At 41.2% G+C, this 23,837-nt stretch overlaps 1 protein-coding gene across 1 annotated transcript in view; it reads left to right on the top strand.

Moving 5' to 3' along the window:
• Positions 1-619: 619 nt before the first annotated feature.
• Positions 620-23,837, top strand: part of edar (ectodysplasin A receptor) — a 28,393-nt gene continuing 5,175 nt past the window's right edge. Inside the window, exons 1-8 of the mRNA XM_048239395.1 lie at positions 620-918; positions 10,475-10,537; positions 12,240-12,356; positions 14,957-15,138; positions 17,925-18,010; positions 21,822-21,902; positions 22,064-22,189; positions 22,322-22,396. Coding sequence (XP_048095352.1) covers positions 10,487-10,537; positions 12,240-12,356; positions 14,957-15,138; positions 17,925-18,010; positions 21,822-21,902; positions 22,064-22,189; positions 22,322-22,396 — 718 coding nt within the window. The 5' untranslated portion in view covers positions 620-918; positions 10,475-10,486. The remainder of the gene's footprint in view (positions 919-10,474; positions 10,538-12,239; positions 12,357-14,956; positions 15,139-17,924; positions 18,011-21,821; positions 21,903-22,063; positions 22,190-22,321; positions 22,397-23,837) is intronic.

Here is a 23,837-nt window from a genome sequence, read left to right as displayed (position 1 = left end):
GCTACAAACAACCTTGTTTCCCTGGGCTCAACTGGTCACTTCCTTACCCTGGGGAAAGTCCAGAACTACTGTATGTCCAATCCAAGCAAAAGGCGTCCATGGCACACCTGTTTTGAATTTCAACCAAAGGGATCAAGATGCTTAAAGCAAATCAACAGGCAAAGAAACACAAAATTATCCACATACCGATTTTTCACTTTCATGTCATGTGTCTTCTTCTTTAAAGGGTTTTTCCTTTAATGGCATGTTTGCAACGTTAATATTACTATGCCAAACATGTCCACAAAATGCATTTGGATATCAGCAGTGTGCTATAGCAGTGTGAGAGAAATCATACCATGGAAAGGCTTTGAAGGTTTTTTTAAACAGAGTTATGAGAGGATAATGAACTATGATGAAAGGATGTAGGTATTTGCTGAAAAAAGCCAAGTACAAAAAGCTGACACCCAAACAGGAACTGTTTTTAAGATCTGATAGTCAATCTGGTAGGTGAAAATGTGGCTGTATAAAACGATGTGCAACCTCTTGCACATTGCACATTGGCGAGGGTAAATTCGAGTGCAAACACATCTTCCGTGATAGCCATTAGGTGGCGGGCTTCACTAGTGGTGCAATTCAGTAGTGCTGTTTTGTGCACCTGAGTCAGGTTAATTTTGTCCACGTTTTGGGCGGAGAACATCCTCGACTTTTTATCGAGGAGGAGCCTCACTTTCAGTAACCATGCACTTCACCAAAAAGGAGTCAGTGACTTTGGGAGAGGATTACGCAGTTAACACAATATTCGTTAAATGGTTGTAACTGTCCGAATTTAAATTTATATACATCGTTGTGCCATTTGAAGAGTCGTTGTGAAGAATACAAACACAAATCGCCTTCTGTCCTCTGGAGATCTCTACTGTATGCAACTCCTGCCTGCAGGTAAGGCGGCACAGCGCATTTTTCTGGAATGCTATGGGATTGTTTCAAGACAGGGAAATTCCTAGATCATTTAAGTGGCAGACACACTTACTTAGACGTAATTCTATATGATGTAGACGTATCTGCTCATGGTTAGCTTTCAACAAACACGACAAAACAAAATGCTGGAAATGTAGTCGAATTTTAGGTGTGGACTCATACTTTTCCTTTAAAATAACATGACAGCCGTGGATTGTTGAGTTGGTTTCGGAGCTTTTGGGAAGTGGTTGTGTTGATTAAACAAAGTGAGCTTTTTTTTATTATTGATATCTCAGTCGTTGTATTGACTGGTGAAGATTTAAGTGATCAAAACTAGTCAGTGCGCTTTGCTTCCAGGTTTCTACGGCTTGCGTTCAGTGTTCATCCCTGGCTATGAAGGGTACCGCTGATTGCACCACCGCTAACTGCATGCTCCTCGTAAACAGTAGGGTTCGGGGATGGTGCTGTTGAAATTCTGGCCATGCCCCCTCATCTAATCCACGCACCTTAATTCAAATCGCAGTTGCATTTCCGTAACTATCAGTTGTTGATGAGAGCAGGCGTAATGTGTGGCTTTCGTCTGAATCCAACGCGTAAGTATTTTTCTGGTGCCGCCTGTGCGTCTCATTGAGCGAGGACCTGGGGGAAAGTCCTGCTTGGAGACAGTGGAGCCAAAACATGCACGTTCTTGCCGGTCTTCTGATGTCTCCTCTGGCTTTGAACTACTACTGCTGAGGGTGGAAATAAATCCTTTCTTTCCACCTCAGCGAGCTCGAAGCTCCCGTGCAGGAACATTTTAGGCTGCCCTATATAAAGCTATGATTTAGTATCAGAATGTGTCCGTATCAAAAGATAAGAGTGAATGGCCTTTCATCGATGCATTAGGTAGACTCTCAGTCATGAAATCACTTGAAGACCTAGTGGATGTTAAAAGTTAGGATGTAGCTGGCGTCATGGTCTCACTATGTTAAAATCAGACAGAAAGCATCTCCAGCCTAAACTTTGATGCATGTTTTATCAGAATTTAATTTAATTAGGAAGGAAATGGGTCTCTCAGGTACCTAGAATAACATCCCTAACAAGCATACTTTTATGAATGATTGAAGAGTGATTGTGTTGAATCAGGACTAAAAGATTATCAAAAATGTGGGATGCATAACAGATATCATAGGCCTAGTCTATGTCTGTAGAGGCCTCGCAGTGCCAGACAGACAGAAGCATCCCACGTAACTTCCTTCAGACATTGTGTCTCCTCCATTCTGTCCATGCATTAGCATTGCTGCTGGAGACTAAGGTACAAAGTAAACACCCATGCAGGAGTTTAGGGCTGAACAAGCTATCAGGAGTCTGTGAGATCAGCCACAAGGAGCCGATGAAAGACAGACGTGTGCTTAATGCTGCTGTCTGAAGAAGGGAATCAAAGACTGTATTGACACAAGCAGTAGTTCAAGGTGGGAGAGGCTCCATGTCTTCTTTTCATGTGCACTTTACATTTGTTTTTATGGCGCTCTGAGAACAAAGCTGACAGAGACTCTGTAATTAAAGCAATCAAAAGATGAAGAGAGATTTGGCCCCACAGTAAACCAAAGGAGCAGAGACAGACCATAGACCCACAGCAAAGCATCTCAAACATAAAGAACTGTGTTTGTTAAAGTTTTTTTCTACATATTAAATAATTAGCTTTCTTAAGTGCCCACTCCACTCTTTGATGTTAACATAAACATAAACATTTACTTCTTCTCAATCAACAGATAGCTATTAGACAGTTTGTTTTGGTTCAGTTGTAGATTAGCTCTCTTAATTCAGTGAACACATGAAAGTAAGATATACTGTAGTGATTTTGTTCTGTAACTGGCCATGTCTTCATTGTGATACTTTAATGTGGACCAATCATGATCAGTATGCCAAAACCAGAGTTATTCTATTCAATATTATTTTGTATTTATTTAAAGGCTATGTATTATCTGTAGAATACCAGTGGTTGTGAGGTGCTGATTTTGGAGTGGTGTCACTTTATTACATAAACACCTCATATAATATTACATTATACATAGGCAATATGGTTTAGGATGTAACACACATGCATTTGAAATCATAAAATATGAAACGCACACTGTACAACATTTGACAAACCATATGTGACAAGGCCACATTTGCTCACATGTAAAGACAGGAGACACACATGTTGATCCAAAGCTTTCACATGCATGTGCATTCACAGATTATATCTTGACGTGGTGGGCCTCGCAGTTAAGTAATTCGGCTCATTTTGACACTGCAATCAACTTCATTTGAGGCCCCAAGGGAAAGAGCATTAAGGGCATACATTCCCAGACATTCTCAGAGTCTTTTCAGATTTTTAGCCTTAATGAATAATGTCCATTTAAATGTGCCTATATCCATGGAAGTTATTTAGGGATAATTTATTTTTTTCATGTTTTCATTTTTATTATAGTGTGAAAGCAACAATATTTAATATTTTTAATTATATATAAATGATAAATTGATACAATGTGACAACTCATCTTACAATGAGGTGGTATGGAAAACCAAGGGCCTTCTGTCTACCAGTCATGTTCCCTCTGGCACCAAAATGTGGAAGTTCGTCAATTAAGTGTACTGCTGATAAATCATCAAAAAAGTGAGTTGTTATGGCATTTCCTTGATGGCAATATGTGTTAAAAGTTGGCTGTTTGTTTTTCTCTGCCAGTTAGTTCAGCCTGTGACTGAATTAGCATACTTGTTTTCCACCTCACTTCTAGTAAATTAGGCTAAATTCCATTTTGGAGCAGTGGGTCCACAAGGTCTAAATGAAATACAATTAATGATTATAAACTGATGACACTTTGCTGGTAAACACAATACACTGACATTTAATGTGGTAAACTTTTTTGGTACTTTTTTTTATTATTTGATTGCATTGCGCCTAGGGATTCCCTGTCCAGGAGGCAGAATGGTTCCTCGCTATTCATCCACACAAGCGAGATGCCCCGGTAATCCTGCCTCTGGTTTGTCCTTGAGGTTAAAGTCATGATTGATTTATCTTGAAAGGAGGAGACAGTCAATGGAAAACAGACATTTTCTCCAGTGGGAACATAGGGCTGCCAAGATTACAAGAACCTCACTTAATTATGCTGTTTGTTTAATTGTCATTAGAAATGAAATACTGGACTTTTTTTTTTTTTTTTTGCCCTCCTGATTTCTGCTCTGATCAGTGCATTTTGAAAAGCAGTGTCCAAATCAGGCAGAAAGTAATTAGCATAAAAGGGAATAAATATAAGTTTTGAACGCTAAACTTTAGGGAATTAAGACTCATTTCCGTCCAATCCTGTTGATGACAAAGAACATCTGCTTCCAGTCAGTTAGAGATATGGGGACGAAGAGGCTCAATCAGTCTTTCTTTGCCATCACGGCTTGATTTAATCAGGCTGGAACTGCCACTCAGTGTCAGCACTCAGGAGATGTTCTCAGACTCATCCCAAAGTGTGAGACAGACAAAAGCACTCCCACTCTTGAGTGCTGTCAACACAGAGGATGCAAACACTGCTTACAGCAAGATGTGAAGAGCGTTGTTTTCTCATGCCCTTTTCCTTCCGTTTTGGTGGAAATGACTTTTGCTTTGACTGGCCTCATGGACCGGGAATTTCCATGATGTCTTCAATCAGGCTTAATAGTGACATTAATGGGCTTTTTTATTTAACAGTAATTGCTTGTTTGTCTTGGTGTGTTATGGTGTCTGCCACATGTTCTATATCAGTTTTCCATTGAGCTTTCTTTGGGATGATTAAGGTTAGTTCCTCACTTCACAACCCAAGGGGTTACCTGTCATCACCTAATAACTTAGGTAAGAGATCATCATGGTTATGGTCAAAGGACATCATACAATTAACCAAACTAACTGTGGCAGAGGACAGAGTGGACATAAATTTCCTTCCTCCTAATCCAATTGGACAGTGAATCCCCCTGATTACAGCAGGGGTAATAATATCTTTTCCTTAATCCCTCCCCAAGGAATAGATATTTCAGTCTTGTTAATGATAAGGATAATGATACTCTGTGTATTTATCTTAGATTATGTGGTCGTTATAAGATTAATAACCTGAGGCTGGGAGTCTGCGGTTGACTTTCAAAAGAGGCAAGTCCCAACAGGGTCTGTGCAGGCAGAGGTGTCAGAAGTAAGTCTGCTCTTCAAACATACCGTGGCGCATTCCAGCCTCAGAGAGCCGGGTCTGCAGTGTAAAGAGCTGCTGTTGGAATCTGATGAAAGTGCTTGGGCGTGTGTGTTCGTTTAGTCTGATAATGAGAGAGAGGCTCAGGGGCACAGTCATTTGGCAGTCGCTTCACTTCCTGTAAAAAAGAAGTCTTGTTTTTTTCAAAAGTTCACTTTTTTGTCTCTGTCTCTCCCTTCCTCTCTCCCTTTTTTCTTGCCGACTCGTAGCGCCAAAGGGTCTCCAGTAGACAAACTCTTTCAGCAGGACCGGTTGTGGTCGCTCTCCACAAGGATTCGCACAATTAAAGCTCATTTCAGTTCAGAAGCCAGGTTTCTGCGCGGGGAGCCGGGCTGCAATTAACAGGATCAAACCTGAGGCGGACGTGCATGGGGACATGACCCGTCTCTGTCGGATATCAGCCCACATACAACGCCTCAATGATTTTCACATCAATTACACTGAGAAGTGATAGGGATAAAAAAATAACTATCCCGCATACATTTTGTTTTGTTTACTGTAAGTTTACTGACTGATTTGAGCCTCCAACCCATAATTTATATAGTTTTGGTCAAAGCAGCCAGATAAATATCTGTTCTTTGTTCATTCTTTGGAATCATTGCTGAGGATGAAGTGATGACATACAATGGGCTTTTTATCTTGCTTACTGAATTCTGCTTACTGCACAGGCTTTCTTCCGAAGAGCAAAACAGTGCTTATGCGGGTGTGCCAGCCTCTATTATCCAAAGAGGGTTAAGGTATCTGTGGGACCCGTATGAAATTGAAACAGACATGTTCACTTTTTATGGATCGCTAAACAAAAAATATTCTAATAAATGGAGGTGTTTCATGCTTTAGCAAAGTACCTGCATTCACATCAACTCACAAAGTACTTTAAGCTTTGAATCGGAGTAAATGAGAACATTTTGAATATATGGCTGAAGCCATACTGAGCCAGTAACTCCGGTGAGCCTGTTGTTTCTTGCATCTGTGGCAATTATCTGTCAAAGAGACTCCATGAGAAATTTACTCAGAAACAATAATTACAGTGGCTCACTGTCTTATAGAGATTCACAGCAACAGTGCAGTTGTTTATCATAGTTACAGTAGAAATCGCATGCACACGTTCATGCACAGCATTGCACATTTGCACAAGACAAGACTTTGGTCCACAACATAAATTTGATTTAAAAAGCAAAAAGAAATGGCAGAAACATATGCTGCCTATAGTTTTATTTTATTTCCCTTTAACATGGCAAAATATACATACTTGTACATACATTTTGTACAGATATCACATGCCAAGGCTACATAGTATTTTGATTGTATATCTTTAACATGGATTTACATGGACATCAGGAACACATGGATTATGTGATTCTGTCCAACTGCTACATCTAAATAAACAAAAATGTTATCACTCACTCACTGTATTCATTTGCTTACTTATTCTAGTCACTTAACAAATGCAATACTTAGGAACTCATGTTACATATTCATTTCTTAATGTATATATGTTTGTACTATAACAAAAGGTGTCTGTCTCGGCTCTTCTGTGCACAGTGAGTTAATGAGCCCACCTCAGAGTAATTTCCATTGTGTTGGAGGGTGAGTCACCCCATCATTAGGAGCTCTTGTGTGGATCAGTCACCTGCCTGCCTTTAAGCAGTCCATCTTCAGCTCAGATCAGTTTAACCTCCTGTCGCTTTGAAGTTGCACCCTGTGACTATGTGAAGAAAGCTGGAAACACTGCAGTCATTTTTTGCAGCTGCCGGTCAAGGAGCAAAAACGTCTTTGCTGGCTATGATTGATGCGTGGCCATGAATAGCTCATGGTGTGATGCACATGATGGCCATGGAAAGGAAGGATGCACACCCAGAAGAAATAAGTGTCAAACTGCTTATAATGCCAGAACGACTCAAGTGTCAACTGTGTGTTTGAACTTGAGAAGGTTCAGTAGGTTGACACAGCAGATTATCAGATGGGTGCCACCCATGGTGTAGTGTCCCACCTTTGTTCAGAGACCTCTCCCATTCCCCACATACAGAGCATTTCCTTCAGGGCTCAGCTTTTCCACTTTACAGAAAGTACAGCCACATCCTCAGATTTAATCTTCAGTGAAACACTAATACCTTTCATATATCATTTTATATTCAGTTGTGTTGAACCTGCTAAATATAACAGCCTCACAAACTCATTGTGATAAGGGCAACAACATAGTCAACAGCATAGTAAACTCAGAACTGTTGAGCGCAGCCTCAATGTGGTCTGTAGGATCTGCCGCCTCTGTGCTATAGGCTGGCACAGACCTACAGGACATTATGCCAGGCGTGACAGGTGGAGTTCCAAAAAGCTAGTACATGACTCTTGGATGCACACTCTTCACCTGGGGGATGCTAAGCCTCAACCAAAGCCAGAACCTCATAATAATGACCAATTAATTTGCTGTTTCTATGCCCACTGCCTTCACCTTGTATCACCTGCCTGCAGACACGCTATTTACAGACACTTGTTTATGCCCAGACCAGGGATATTTTATTTGTGTGTTTTTGGCAAAATTACAGACATTCTTTTGCTAGACAAACCACTGCTACACTGCTATTCTATAATGCGTTCCACATTGCCTCTGTCTCCTGGCTGATGGGGTGGATTGCATTAGATTGTGCACCCTCCTTAGTTTTGGAAAGCATAGCTTTTTAACAGGCAATATTGCACTACATTTGCCTACATTTGTCCCTAATGATTACAGATTACAGACAACCTTAAATGCCAACCAAAAACCAGCAAATGGGAAAAAAGGCATTGTTAACGCTCTGGCACCATGAATCCTTGTGCATCCTCCTCAGGCCAGAGATCCTGGCTGTGTGGCCCAACACTTTCAGTGTAGCTGCAGGTCTCACCTATCAGCTGTCAACCACGTAAACACAGCAGCAAAACAAGGCATCTAGGGTCCCGCCGTGACTGCGGGGAGATCCAGCGTAATTTATTGCTTTAGTTACAGCCCGTGCTCGTTGTGTGCCAGTGCCTGCCAACACTACCCAACTCCCAGCCCCCACTATTTATGTGGATTGGTACATAGGGTGGGGGTGCCTCAGCTTGCCCCATGGTCTCCCCATCTCCCAGCACCCCTCTGGGGAAATGTGGGTAATTATGCTCTCTCAGTTACCACCAGCAACAAGTTCCTTCTGAGAACACTTCAATTAGGAGGGTCAGACACATTAGATGGCTCAGCTATATTGTTGGTGCACAAACACAAAGGGTAAAACATTCAACTCATCATCATTTGGATTCAGTTTAATGTTTTGTAATGCATTTGGAAATCATACCACCTGTTATCCAGCAGTTTATTTTGCACGTAGGATTGTAAGGTTGTTTACGTTTGATGACTAAATCCAGGACGTTTTGAAAAATGGATCTCTGATCATGCTTGACTTGAGAATGAAGATGTAGTTTTTGCATAAAAAGTGGCGGCCCATTTTCATCCAGCCATCTCTTTTCAATTAAGGTGACGACATTATTTATACTGTAATGAAAGAAATATGAGCAGTGTGTTATTGCAGCTCTGGGAGCGGGCCAATAAAAGCTAGTCTCATGTAGGTAGGGAGTGCTGAGGGGTGGAGTCAGGAGTTGGACCTGCAGCACACTCCCTCACTGCTGTCATACTGTGTTGCCATCAACATCATTAAATCTATTAACTCCTCCACATTTATTGCATTTCCATAAATATGACAATAGTGCATAAGGGTGTGATAAATCAAATTCCAGAGGGTTAGGATGAAGGAAAGGGTAATGATCAGGTGATTGGATATTTGTTTTTGTCAGTACTGTCTGTTAAAAAAACTTGCAATAAATTCCATCGTTCAGAAAAGCTGTGAATGCAAGCAAGAAAAAAAGAACCTTACTGTGTTTTCTTTGCCATATAAATGGCAAACATGCAGAAGCAACAAGATTAACTAGAAAATGTAATTTCGAGGAAATTACCAGTGCATGAAAATATAAACATACTGTATATTAACATAAAATGCCAAACAAACTTTTATTTGGAAACAGTTGGCAGGAGTCATAGTTGATAACAACTGACCGTTGAAATGGCTGAACAGTTAAATAGTTGAGTAGTTTAAATAGTTAAATTATTTAATAGTGAATAGTAATATTTAATAGTGAATTATTGTAGTGAGGACATTTATTTTGAAACAGTTGTGGGCAGAGGAAATAGTAGTCTTAAGAGAGCCAGATTGTATGCTTAAAGCAGAGACAGAGTATATAGTTTAAAAGTTGAATATAGATAGTGTAATGGATGTTGATAGACAGAAAGTTGAATGGATGTTGATAGGCAGATTGTTTAATGGATGTTGATGGATAGTTTAATGGGTGGATGAGTGAATGGTTTGAAGAGGATGAATGGATAGAAAGTTGGATGGAATGTGCCTTATATCCTTGTAGAATGGAGAGACACAGAGAGTTGGCCTAGTTAAGCAGAAATCAGTTGATACAGGTGCAATCAGTTTAACTAGCTTTTTGATGGGACCTAGTTGAGCAGCTGGAAGTTGATACAGGTGCAAATCAAGTTCATTAGCCCATTATGATGTCATAGTCCCCATACAAAGTCTATAGGGAAAAATAAGCTTGTTTTTTATTAATATCTCAAAAAGTATAAAGTTTACAAAAGTGAAAAATACATTCCTCAAGTCCCCTTTTCAAGACTTACGTTACAAAGTTTGAACAAAGTTTTTACGTTAAATGGTTGAAGCTGAATTAGACGCAGAAATTTGGTGGGAAGAATAATAATAAAAAGAAGAAGGCTTCGGATAACAGAACAGTGCATTTTCATGCACTGTAATAAACAATGAATAACTATTATGTGATATCCAAAATCCAAGTTTTATATGATCACAACCCTATACCATTATGCACAATGGATTGTCTGCATATATGCTTGCATATGATGTAGTTCTGACTGAGTTAGTCAGTGCAATTTTGCTCTGAACACTGCCACAGTGGAAGATGAGGCTTTTTCCTCTTGGCTAAGAAAGCACTTGTAACTGCTGAGAGATGGAATGATATATAGCTCTTCCAAGTCAGACATGTCTACCTTTGGATGCTAAATTGAGCAGGCTGTATGTTGTAGTCCTGGCTGAGGGTCAGAATATTTCTCTGACACTGTGTGTGTGTGTGAGCCACTGCTACTCTTGGGCATGAGGTGGAGACAGAACGTGTAGACACATGAGCAACTGCCAGTCACAGCAAGGCTAAGCAATCAGCCTTAATCATGCTCTCTCTCTCCGTCTCTCTTTCTCTCACTCACTCTTTCTGTCTTTCTTTCTTTCCAGGAGCAAGACAAGATGGTCCAGAAAGGTGGACAAACAGAGTGGTGTTTGCTGTCCCTGCTCTTGGTGAGTTTTTGAGTAAATCTCTGCTTTCCAGCCTCCATCAGCACTATCAGCCGTCTACCTGGGGCAAGAACACTGGCGTGGCTAAATACTACGGACTTTAGGGGGGTTGGCAAAGCCCCCAACAACAAAGACTTTCTTAATGCCGCAATAAGTGAGCTGTTTAATCTGTCTCCTGCGTTCCCCTCACCTTTTATTAAACATGTGAACTTGCACAATAAGTGAGCTGTTTAATCTGTCTCCTGCTCCCCTCACCTTTTATTAAACATGTGAACTTGCACAATCGTTCTTGGCGGCACTCCCAGGAGTTAATTTAGCTTGCACTGTCTTAATTATACCCTTCTAATTCCTTCTCCAAAAGCACAAGGATTACTGGAGGTTAGGTGTATATCAGGCTGCTGTTCATCAGCCAAATTGAATTGGGGTATTATTCAGTCAATCACAAGTTCAGTCCACAGTCCAGTAACTGCCATGCCAGTAAACCTGAAGTCATGCCACACAAGCATTTGGTGATGGTCTATGAGAGTGCCTCATGCATTCAATTCAACACCTTATTGATGCTGGCAATACACTTCTTTTTTCTCTTTCTTTGATCCATGGTATTTGTTTTGGACAGCTGTTTTGGTGTCCCCGGTTGCTTTTTGTTTATCTTTTACAGAAACGCAAACTCAATTTATTGTCCTTTGTTCTAACAGATATTCTGTGATTTATCTATCTGGATGTAGATTACTGTGTTTATGGAGCAAGCTAACCAAGCGTGAGTTGAGGCGAATTGAGTTTGTTATTTGTGGATTTGGCTATTTCACCATTTCCCTTCAAACACACACACTAGTTGATTCTGTTAGCCATGCTTGGGAGTTGTAAATTACCATGAGACAAAATCTAACTGCTTTTGATCTTGAGATGGCTGCCAAGATATAGGTGAGTCATATGTCCTCCTCTGAAGACTGCACTGCTAACTAGTGTGAACTGACAAACCCTTGAGGGAGTTTAATTGTTTTCCCCTGGCTGCTGGCATGGACATCCCTTACCATCCGGAATATGTCATGCATTTGTGTCTGACTCTGTGTGTCTGAGTGTGTGTGTGTGTGTGTGTGTGTGTGTGTGTGTGTGTGTGTGTGTGTGTATTAGGGTGGGGGGTAAAGGCAAGTGAGTGTTTTTTGAAGCTGTGGTGTGTGGCTTCCTGGCGCCCTGTGTGACTTTGTTGTCTGTGCGGCCTCCCCTCTCTGAAGGCCGTGGCCTCCGAGCCCTGTTCCCCTCTGCCGGCTCCAGTGGGCTGGCCAGCTGCTCTGGGTTAGCTCGAGCCTCGCCAGCCTAGGCTCCACACAGACCAACAGGCTCGCCGTAAATCACTAGCAAACTCTTTTAAGGCGTTTAATCCACTGTCTGCCTGCATGTACTGGGGATGGCCTTGTTGTGTTTATTAGGACAATTCCATTGCAGCAGTGCTCACAAGAGCGTTATTTTTTTGTAGTCTTTTTGTAGTATGCTCCTGCTGTCTGATGATTGATGGGCCCCCTCATTCTTAATTTGTAATATGTCTGTCAGTTACATGTCTTCTGTTGAGTGTGTGTGTGTGTGTTTATGTATGTATATGGGTGTGTGTGTTTGAGAGGGGAAAAAAGCAAATAGCAGAACGTTCTTTCCTAACTAGTGACAGGGGATGTCTACTTTGCTATGTTAATGGTGACATGTCCCTCTCCAGGTCTCCACATTCCCTGTGCTCAGTGCTGAGTATGCCAACTGTGGGGAGAATGAGTTCTTCAATCAGACTAGCTGCCAGCCCTGCCCTCCATGCCAACCTGGACAGGAGCCCTACATGGTGAGTATGACCACCACCTACTACGTGCTAACTGCATATGCCTTTTCCATTAGTCATAACGACGTGAATAAATGTCAAAAACAGGTCGTTTATACACCTCACTCAAGACCTGCAGTCAAGCGTGACTTAGAAGTGCTAAACGGCATGAAGCGTGCTTGTGTGAATGAGTTTGCATGTGTCGAAGTGATGGAAATGAGACAGTGAGATTGAGTGAGCTGACCGACACCCACAGCATGCTTTCTCCAGTGGACCACCCAGGCTCAGTTTACCTGCTGTAGCAATGCATTGCAACATGATGGTAAAACCAGTGCAAGTTTACATGTTGCAACAGTACATTCCAAGTGGCCGAGCAAATGCAGTGAAAACTATCATCATTATCCCAGTTTTATCTCTGTAATTGCTCAGTCCAGAATAGCTCTGAGCAGCCTCCATTAACTGTGTCTGGTGGTCTTAACAGCATGGTACACCTCGTACTGTGAGGTTCACCACAAATCTTACTATGTGGCCAAAGAAAATACACAAAATCCTCAGCTAACTCGCTATTCCACCCATTATTCCAAACCATTTAGCACCAGTCTGCTGACGTCTATTCATCATAAAATGATTTTAATAAGGAGACACAGGGCTGACTGTGTGGCTCTGTGGAAGAGACACATGAAACATAAATCTAAAGAGTCAACAACAAAACTTAAAGGCAAACGAGACATGCCTGAATATGTGATTCATTTGGAAGACAATTGTCCATAAAAACAGATTCCTCCAGAGAAATTGCAAGTACCGGTATCCTTCTCACTACTTTAAATGCAATATATCCAACCTGTAATTGAAATAATCTGTGATCTCCTCATCTCCTTTTCATTAAAGAGTGGTTTAATTCTAACCTGTCTAAGTGCTCCCTGGTGTAGCATGTACACCACACATCAAACGACACACTTGATCTGAAAAGTCAACCAACCCCTGCCCATATCGCCAAGTCAAAAGCTGTCTGCCTCAGTTTTGAAGGGAGTAAAAAAATCAAACACAGTAGTAACATCAAAGACTCCCTTGAGATGAAAGATGTTTGATAGTCAGAGTGCATCCACCTAGCGGTGAAGCTTATGGCAGAGCCAGGATGATTGATATCCCATGTGAGGAGCGCTGGAAGGCGCGGAGCTGCGCGTCCGTGTGGGACGAGGCCGGTCCCCTCCCCCTGCTGGAGAGGGCAGCATGTATCAGCAGCGACCCTGGCAGCCACACAGGCTCTCTCAGGAGGGAAAGAGAACAGCGAATGATGTAGCTTTATCCTCACCAGTGGAGAAATGACAAAAAGCTTTCATAATAATGTCATTCAGATGGACTCTTATCTGGCAATGTTTTTTTTTTTTTTTTTAAAAAGACACGCATTCAAATGTGACTGAGTATTATCAACAAGTCAACAACCCCCAGTCCTTTAAGACTGTAACTGAATTATACTTTTAAGTTCATGCAGGTTATTTTGTATCGGAAAATCAGAATATTACAAAGAGAGGCAGGGAAAATAAAAGGCAAAAGCAGGCTGAAATCCCTGGCATATTGGATTTTTGTACAATTCAATAATGCTTGTGAGGCAGTGAATCAGAGAGAATAGTCTTGTTTTAATAAAGCCAGATAAAAGCTCTGTCTCCTTCTGAATATGTTTTGTTGTCCTAACTCCCAGCTTGTTGTACATCGCGGGGCTCCCTGCATCCACCGAGTTGGAGGAAATTGATGTTGGGGGTTGGAGTCAAAGGGCTTTCAGACAAAATGAAGAGGAGTTATCTTAAACAGAGCCATATGGAAACTCATACAAGACCCTCCAATGCCTATGCTCAAAAAATGACTGCTGTGACCAATTCATTTCAAAATCCTCAAAAGGAGTACAGGTTGATTGCACTCCTGCTTGTTTCAAGGGGGAAACAACAAAATGGGACAACTAAATACTTAAAATACAACAACAAGCACATGATTTTTATTAATGACAAAAAGAACAAAAAAATCTGTCAGTTGTTTAAAAATACATTGCATTATTATATAATTATTTAGCTCTTAACTCATTTAGAATATACTTCATAGAATGGAGTAGTAGTTTCAGTATACTTCAGACGGTTAGGTCATAGAAGTTCTGTGTTAAGTTTCTAAGGTTCTCCTTTAGGAATTGAGAAAAAGGAAAACTGTGTTTCTCTTGCTGGGGACTAATTTATTAAGGGCACAACGAGCCTTGGGAGTAATTATGTTGTGAGTCAGCTGTCTGGATTCAATCGGCAGAGCTGCAGTGCTTGTGTGAGCTGTCAATAAGGAATGGAATGGAGGCACCAGTCTGGGGGGCCGGGGGTGCGATGATGCTTCACTCTGGGGCCATGCCCTGGCATTTTCTATTCATTATCATCTGGTGAACAGGGAGCTTTCAATTAGTGACGCTACCAGTGACATGGAGTAAGAAAACAGGATTTAGCCGCACTGGTAGTTTATTCCTTGTACTTGCTTTGGCTTGTTTAGATATATTATTTACAAAGTTGAATGAAGATGTATATTCATTGGATAATGCTTCCATGACGTTTGGTAAGGTACAAGTCGAGCTCATATTTATTTGTTTCTCCTTTTAGAACTGTGGTTATGGCATCAAGGATGAGGACTATGACTGTGTTCCGTGTCCGACGGGGAAGTTCTCAAAGGGCAAGTACGAGATCTGCCGGAGACACAAAGACTGTGACGCTCTGTATCGAGCCACGGTGATGATCCCAGGGACGCCCGAAAGCGATGCGGAGTGTGGACCCTGCCTACCAGGGTGAGCAGCCAAGCCACGTCATGCCCACACCACTACACCATACTCTACACCACCAGCCAAGCCACACCATATCACACACACCACTACACCATACTCTACACCACCAGCCAAGCCACACCATATCACACACACCACTACACCACACAACACACTACTCCAAGTACATACTGTACACCACACACTATTGCAGGCTGTGCCCATAATTACTTTTTACTGTTTTTTCAAATGTCAGAATTGATTACTGTACGCATACTGGTGCTATGAAAAATAAGTCACATTTGAAAATTGTTGCCAGATTTGCCAATGGTGGAAATGCCAGGGATCAACAAGTTCTAGAAAATAATAGGATTTTGAACAAAGGCACAGATCCGTACAGAGATGTGCATGGAGAGCTCTGTCACAAAAGCACAAACAGATTGAGAGTTGCTCTGCTGTGAGCACCACTTCACCAGGGTCCAGCTCACCAGCCAAGTGACAGAGGTGGCCGTGGAGTGACTGGCCACAACACCATCCAAACTACCCATCTGCCATTTTGTTGTAGGGCTGAATAAAGCCTCTGATCCCCCCCCCCCCCCCACCACCGCTAGCCTCCATGAGTCTCCTCACCCAGTGGATATGGACCCAGCATGTGAAAGGCCTCTGTAGCTGTACCCACTTAAAATGGGGGTCTGCTTTCAATTCCCTCTCATGTAAATATACAAAACACTGCTTTTTAAAAAGGGACGTTATTGGGTGCATTTAATATACCATTCCAAGGCCTTGTCCAAGTTCTGCACTGATTAAGCCTATATTTGTTTTTGAGTGACAAAATGTTTGTCTTTAGATCAATCAAGTCAGTGCAATTTGTTGACTATATTCTCGTCAAGTTACTCTGACCCATAGTATACAAACACAGATTTTGGATATCACAGGATATTGAATAAATCTCTTTTCATTTTAAAGCCCTAACATGACCTGACTTCAAAAGAATGCTCATGACATGTGTTCCCATTCATTTTAGCCCTCTATATAAGCAAACAAATGTTTTTTTTTTTTTCTCCCCTCATCTAAACACACAATATGTGCCATTTTCAGACATGTTTGTGAAGCGGTACGCCTGTGAGACCTCAGGACAGTAGCCCGGAACTTGAGGCTCTGTAGTGGTCACACACAGCTCTTTTGGGAATTGAGTTGAGTGGCTGTTGGTCAGTGCGGGTATTTGACTTTTGGCTGTGGTATTACATTCATTCTAGTAAACCTGCACATTAGTGAAAGTAAACATTGTGTGTGTGTGTGTGTGTGTGTGTGTGTGTGTGTGTGTGTGTGCACATGTGTATCTGAGCGTGCACATGTGTATCTGAGCGTGTGTATGAAGTAGTGGAAAAATGAATTCCTTCATTCCATACTACTGTATGTGCAATGTTCATTTGAACCCTGTGAGCAATAGCACATTTTCTCATGAGTACCAGTAGATTCTGGCAACTCCAGCTTGTGTTTTCAATAAGACTTCTTCGTGGTGCTTTTGAGCTGTGTCTTCTTAGTGGTGCTTTTGAGCTGTGTCTTTGGATTCTGAACATTTTTCAAATGTCATTGTTTTACGTTTAATCAGTCTGATCTCACTGTGACTGGGAAGGAAAGCATGGCTGGAGAGGAAATCCGAACAGGCCTAGCATATTGGAAGCAGGACAGGAACAAGTTGCTGGCGTGTGATTAATTGCCCGAGCTTTACTTACAGTATGCCTCTGAGGGCAGACGGATTTGATGCTATAAATTATTCCTTCCCATTTTTTTTATGAGACCAGGATTAAAGGCATTAACTTTTTGACCCTAACTGTTGGAGAGCCATTTTTTCTTCTTCTCTGAAATAAAGAATAGTATATCCTGATTCACATTCTGCTGAAGTACTTCCTCAAAACAAAATAAAGAAGACGCTTGGGTAGCATTTAAGGAACACCAGAGATCAACAAGCAAAAAAACTGATCCTGTTAGATGGAGTTCCTAGGCTCTGACAGTTCAGTCTGGGTGGGTGTGTAGGCCCTGTTACTGCTTCCAAAGCTCTCTCCCATACTAGCCTCTTGCCAGTGGGAATGGTACTGGGTCGGGCCCACACCACCATCATTATGTCAAGGTCAACAGATAATCTTCTTTGAAGATCCCAAAACTATTGCGAAGAGTATATCATTCCATCAACGAGGAATCAAAGAAGAAAAAGTCTTGACTGTTACCTCTTATTGATGGAAGGCCAACATAGCAGATGCTCATCAGAGGACTGCAGCAAGTAACTAACAAAGATTTTTGTGTGGGGACACAGGGAGTATGAACTTGCTGCAGATCAGGAATACTGAGATTACACCAATAAGCAGAGGTGAACATATAGGGAGTATGAACTTGCAGAAAATCAGGAATACAGGGATTACACCAATAAGCAGAGGTGAACATAGGGAGTATGAACTTGTGGAAGATCAGGAATACTGAGATTACACCAATAAGCAGAGGTAAAATATAGAAAATTGCATTCAGGTGGGTCTCTGGAACCCCATTTAGTTCAAAAAGTGGAATCTTTCATATATTCTAGATTCAATAGATATAAAATGAAATATTTCAAGCCATTTTTTATTGTAATCTTGATGATTATGACTAACAGCTCACAGAAACCAAAAATGAGTATCTTAAAATATTATAATAAGGAGGTTATAATACAGAAATGTCTACCTTTTGAAAAGAAATGAACTAATCTGACTAATACTTTTATACATATATTTTCTGTCAAAAGATCGCTTTTAATGAAGCATTTTTTTTTCTTGCAGGTACTACATTTTGGAGAGCAGACCACGGAATATCTATGGGATGGTGTGTCATTCCTGTCAGAATGCCCCGAAGAACACTAAAGAGTGTAAGAATGAGCCCACACCAAACTCTTGCTAGTCATCAAATGAAGTCACATACTTTTTTAATGACACAGCGTTCCTGTGGTATGTCTCACATTTAGCTTTCAGAAGAGCTTCACCACTCCACATTCATAATGAGCTACATCCATTTTCATGACAGCAAATCTAGTTCAGAAATGATCATATTTCTATCTTCCGCTATTTCTATAACCCCTCAACATATATACCAGTATGCTGGACTGTTCCTCTGAGAAATGTTCTAGATTTGGATGTTTTGTCTTTTTTTTCACTTTTCTCTCCACACTAATAGTTCACTCCCACTCACCCCTTTATCAGGAACATACACACATACTCTATGCCTCTTTTCTTTTCTGCTGGTGCAGAAATACTCAATTATGGTAAACGGTTCCATTTGCCTGGATGTATGTGCCGAGCTCTCCTTCTCATCCCAGAGAAAGAGAGAGATGGGCTTGGCCACACACAGCCTGCTAGAGCCAGGCTCGTGCCAGAAATCCCTCAGAGCCAGAAGCACTCAACCAACGTCTGAAATCATCACCAGAATAAAAAAAAAAGTCTTCTAAGACACCGATAGTAGCTCATCAGTAAAATGTGCAGAAAGGGACTTGGGCCTGCCTGGAGTCCATCAGCAGTGATGTTAGAGGTTGATGAATATTCAGAGATTTATTTTCTTTTTTTTGGCACCAGTTTGGCGTTTGGCACATTATTCATAGCATCGTTGACTTGCTGATTACATTGCATACCTGACGAGCTGAGTCCATGGAACAAACCCGCAGACTGCAGTGCCACAGAGCAGAGGTCTGTTTCCTAGGGGAAGCACTCTTTAAGAGCAGCAAAAGCCCCAGTGGTTCAGAGTCGGCAACGCCAGTAGGAGCAACTTGATCCCAGCAACGTGTGCTACCTTCCTCCACTACGAAGATCACAAGAGTTGATGTATTCATATCTCTCTGTGATTTATATTATTCTTACACTCCTCCCTCTGCTGTTTAAGAATACTGTATGTGTCAATGGGGGATGCTGTCTGTTACTTGAAGAACAATCAGTGAAGGAGGTAACTGAAATGGAACTGTGCTCAGCTAGAGAATCATGGGTGTCTCCATCATGTCTCATTTGCGTGCAATTGGAAGTCAGGCAAATAGCAGGCAGGGTCTGTGTGAACGTGTAGGATTATCAATTAAGGATGTCAGATGGAGATGAAGAGCTTACAGATGCAGAAATTTTACATTGTCGTGGCCTCATCAACCTCCGCAAGAATCTTTTTTTCTTTCTTGGTCTCAAATGACATACTTACGATCGTTCAGGAAAACTCCATCAATCAAACCCAACCATTTATTGACAAGTTGTTTTGTACAAGGATGTGATTGATACTTGCGGTGTAACCTTAATGATTCTCCCACAAAACCATAGAATACCATTTTTCTTACGAGACAAGGTGACGAGTTCATCTGTGAATATGGAAAAGGAGGATTTTTCAACACATCATTAATTGTTTTTCGGCTTTGAGATGATTGAGGCGATGACGGCAAGTGGAGTTAGATTTTAATTACAGACATTGAGCGGGGGCCTCAAAAATACCAAGGTCAAAACTATGTAGAGCAAAACATGGAGTTACTTGTTATGTGTGAAGACAGGCTAGCACTTGCCAGGCAATCTGCAAATTATACTAGTTCACAGCATAGTTGTTGTCTAATAATTAAAAGTATGGAGGGCATAAAAAGATTATTAACATGCTGCAGCTTGCAATATTACTTCTCTAGTGAGTCGCAGAGTTTCTGTCCAGCACGCTTCTAAATATATTCCAGACCTCCCAGCCTGTGACATGGCCACAGGTGATTTCAATAAGACTGTGCTTCATTGTGGCCATGCCACATTTGTAGTGTTCTCTGTTTTCAGGGCAGTCACTTAGTATCACATTGAAGTGAAATCAAAGGACCGTTTGACTTGCTTTGAACAGTAAAGAAAATGGCAAGGCATTCTTTGTCACAGGACAAATTGAATTAGCTGTAGTGGGATTTGTTAAAACCATAGCTTAATTTACTACCCCGGCCTAGACGGCATCACCAAACATTACATTGTGTAGAGGATCTTTAATCAACCCAAATGCAAAATAGAAACCCAAATGTGCTAGTTAAGTATATTGTTCAATTTTCTAATGCTCTTGAAAACCAAATGTCCTTCTGCACTTAGTTTAAGTATGGATGTGTCCCATTGCAAAATGCTACATGAATGACAATATAGGCAAATGCAAAAGCTTGTGACATGATCCAACTGCTTCTTAAAACAAAATAAACACAACTATTAACTTATATTTTTTGTTACCAACACAACTTTTAACTATTTTTTTTTTTACCACTGTATCCCTTATCCAAACATCTTTAAGCAGTCTTGGCTAGGTTTGTTGACAGACAGAATTCATAAGGCAGTTTGATGTTGGATGAAATTAATAATTGCTAATAGTGAATGGCCTGTGGATAGAGGAAGCCACAATGACTTCTTCAGATTTGGAATAGCTCAACATCACTCATGTGCCAAATTAGCCTTCAAGATGTGCAAAACACGGACTGGTCTCAGAATGTTTTTAATGTGCAACATCGCCATACAAAATGTTGTTTCTTTTATGAAGTGTTTTCATAACCGTAGATATGCCTTAGCTGACATTGTGCTGTTGTCTAGATCAGCTTTACCTGCCTGCTCAAAGTAGCCACTGCTGTGTCATTCCCTTTCATTTGTCTCACTAACTCACAGCTTTCAGCCTACAATGCCAGCTAGTACAACTAAGAGTTGATGTCCAGGAGATAATTTTAGTGACACACACGCACGCACACACACACACATATACAGTATATATGCACACAAACACATGCATGCACAAATATTCACGTCCAAACAAATTATCTCATACATTTTGTAGTATATACACACAGTGACTAACAATTGTTTTTGGTGGAAAGGCTGCAGAATGTTCTTTTATGCGCAACATTCTTAGCAATGTTAAACAAAAGCTGTCTTTGGTGAATGAATAATTATAACCACTCTGTCTTTCACCTCAGCATGCATTTCTTCTCCCGTTCCCTTAAATCTGTTATGAAGTGCTAAGTGACATTTTACAGACTGAAGGTCTGTAAGCAGTCCCTGTTTGTCCTTTTGTTGAGAGCCCTATGCATGTACGTTTCTGAAGTCTAAGTGGGACATTGTGTGCTGCATTTCAAGTGTCAACACCTGAACTCAAATTAAAGTTTGCTCAAATAAATGTACCAAGCACCAACAATTTTAAATGGTCAGCACAGATGGCTGGCATGATCCCGGCTGTTACACAAGCTGTTTACTCTAGTGACGTGCTGTGCTATAATGAAGACATAAAATTACTTGGAGCAAAACACAATTTATCAAACAGTACCTATCACATCCCATTGAGCTAAATGAAACAAACACTAAAAGACAGTCATGTTTATTGCAGCAGTGGAGCATGAGGAAGCCAGCAGTCCCACAGGAGATGACTTAATTTATAGTAAAACTAAATGAAATTTAAAATTTATGATCCATAAATGTCCAAATATAAAAATGACAAAAGGCCAGGCAAATTCACTGACATTTCAATATTGTTCCCCGCTAACCATTGAATCAGATTTTATGGACATGTGTAATATGCTTGGCATTTTGGAGGTCTTTGTGAGCTGGGGGCCTGTAAAGTGCCCCCTTCTCTCTGGCCACAGTGGAGGGAGAGTTCCTAATGATGGGGACAGTTGGTTCATGTGGAGGCCTTCATGGTTTTATGACACTGTGTGTTTTGTGTTGCAGGCATTCGCACAACCAAACAAGCAGGACAAGGTCCCAGCGTGTCTTCAAGTAGTACTACCATTTTTCCACACCCAGAGAAAGGTAACCCTGTGCTGTATAGACTAAGTCATACCAACTCACTGTTCTTTTAAAAAACACCTAAATTAATTCAGCATGTATTACAGAAGCCATTGTTTAAAAAAGCCATGTGAATGTCAATCAGCTGCATGAATGTGTGTGTATTTTGTGTCCTCTTGCGATAGGTCCAACTGGGCAGGATCACCTAGCAACAGCCCTCATCATTGCCATGTCAACCATCTTCATCATGGCCATCGCCATAGTGCTGATCATCATGTTCTATATCCTCAAAGCCAAGCCCAGTGGACAAGGTAAGACAGAGATCACAGCATGTCCTGTATATGTACTTCCATATGATACCCCTCCCAAAGTCTTTCCCAGTGTAAACAGAGTGTCTTGAGAAACAGCATAACTACATGGGATCTGTGTTTGTCCGCCTGCAGCCTGCTGCTCTGGCCAGATGGTGAAAACCGTAGAAGCACAGACAAACAAACAGGAGGAAAAGAAGGAAGTCCAAGGTATGAGGCTTTTCTGGAAAAGGTGAAAGGCTCCAGATGAAATATAGTTCAGACTTAAAAATGTGATAGCCAGTGTGTTGTCGGTTGACTGAGGAAACATAGCAAATGTTCTGCACTTCCATTCTTTGGTGTTTTCTGACAGTTTTGTGGTCTACATACCTCTTGTGAGGTGAGCAAGACCTCTTGGAATGTTTAGTTAAGGTTTTACCTGTAGCTGTAGGCTATAGATGTTCAGACTCAGTGTAATAGACTCAGATTTAGAGTGCCTGGAACCTGACACTGACAGTTACTGCTAAAGTGCAATTGATCATTAAGTTTGGGTATTTTAGATGCATTCAACATCTACCTTTTTGATTATGAAAATGCTGCTGCAAAGCAGAGCACACATACAGTATGTGCCACTGTCTAATAGAGCACAGCATAAACTGATAACTACTTGTTTTGATGAGACCTGCTTGGAGTAAAACTTAGGTGATAACTCATTGGCAGGACCTTGTTTGCCATCCCTGAGGTCTGAATGGCCGCTTTAGAACCATGTAATAGTTATCAGCTGCCTCCGATGCACTATTCACACATGGCTGGAGGTTGACAAGTTGGCAAGTGTATTAACATGTACTGCTGCAGAGGAATTCACTTTTCATCAGGACGGAGCACAACATCAATCATTTCTCCCACGCTTGTCAAACTGTATTAGTTATACAGTCCCTGTTGTCAGCTTGCAGGTTTAGGTCCAATTATAGACCCTGATGCAAACTTCATGTTGTCAGATCTTCTCTTCCACCTGGCTTGGTTCTTAAGAGAGGTGATTAAGAGGTGTTTGGATAATTCCATCCTGGCTCAGCAGAGAGGAGAATAGGCCACAGGGATCCTCCAGCTGCACTATGATACTGAAATGTTTTTGATGTTTCGTTTTCATAAAAGCCCACCCTCAAGTGTGTTATGTCAGTGGCAGCATTAACTGTGAGTTTCAGAGTTTTTTTGTCACTAAAATGCATTGAGAAAGGCTAATAGTTTACTGCCAGAATCTGTGCTTGGAGTCTGTGCATGCACGACCAGCTGTCTTGTTTTTGAAAGCACCTGATTAAGTTCCTACGTCAAGACTCAGTTTGATGGACAGTAGCTCTATAGCTGAGAGCACATTGAACTGATTTCTCCAGTGAATGCACTTCAAACCATTCTACCAGTGTGGGCCAGGCTCCTTTGAGCCAGTCCAACAAAACATCTCATTACTATCTTCATAGGTGGTGGACTTGTTTCTCATCACAGCCTAAGAGGAGGATTATACCTATGACATTCATTCAGAGAGACATCATAGTTACCATTTCCTGAACTCATTTATTTATCATAACAGAGCAGGGCTAGTGACTGGTGTTGTTTGGTTGGGAGCTCTTCTGTGAGGAGATGGAGAAAGAGAACAGTGCACATGAGAACATTTACTGTA

Source organism: Alosa alosa, chromosome 3 (genome assembly GCF_017589495.1).
Source record: "Alosa alosa isolate M-15738 ecotype Scorff River chromosome 3, AALO_Geno_1.1, whole genome shotgun sequence".
Lineage (NCBI taxonomy): Eukaryota > Metazoa > Chordata > Actinopteri > Clupeiformes > Clupeidae > Alosa > Alosa alosa.
This window is presented reverse-complemented; position numbering and strand designations above follow the sequence as displayed.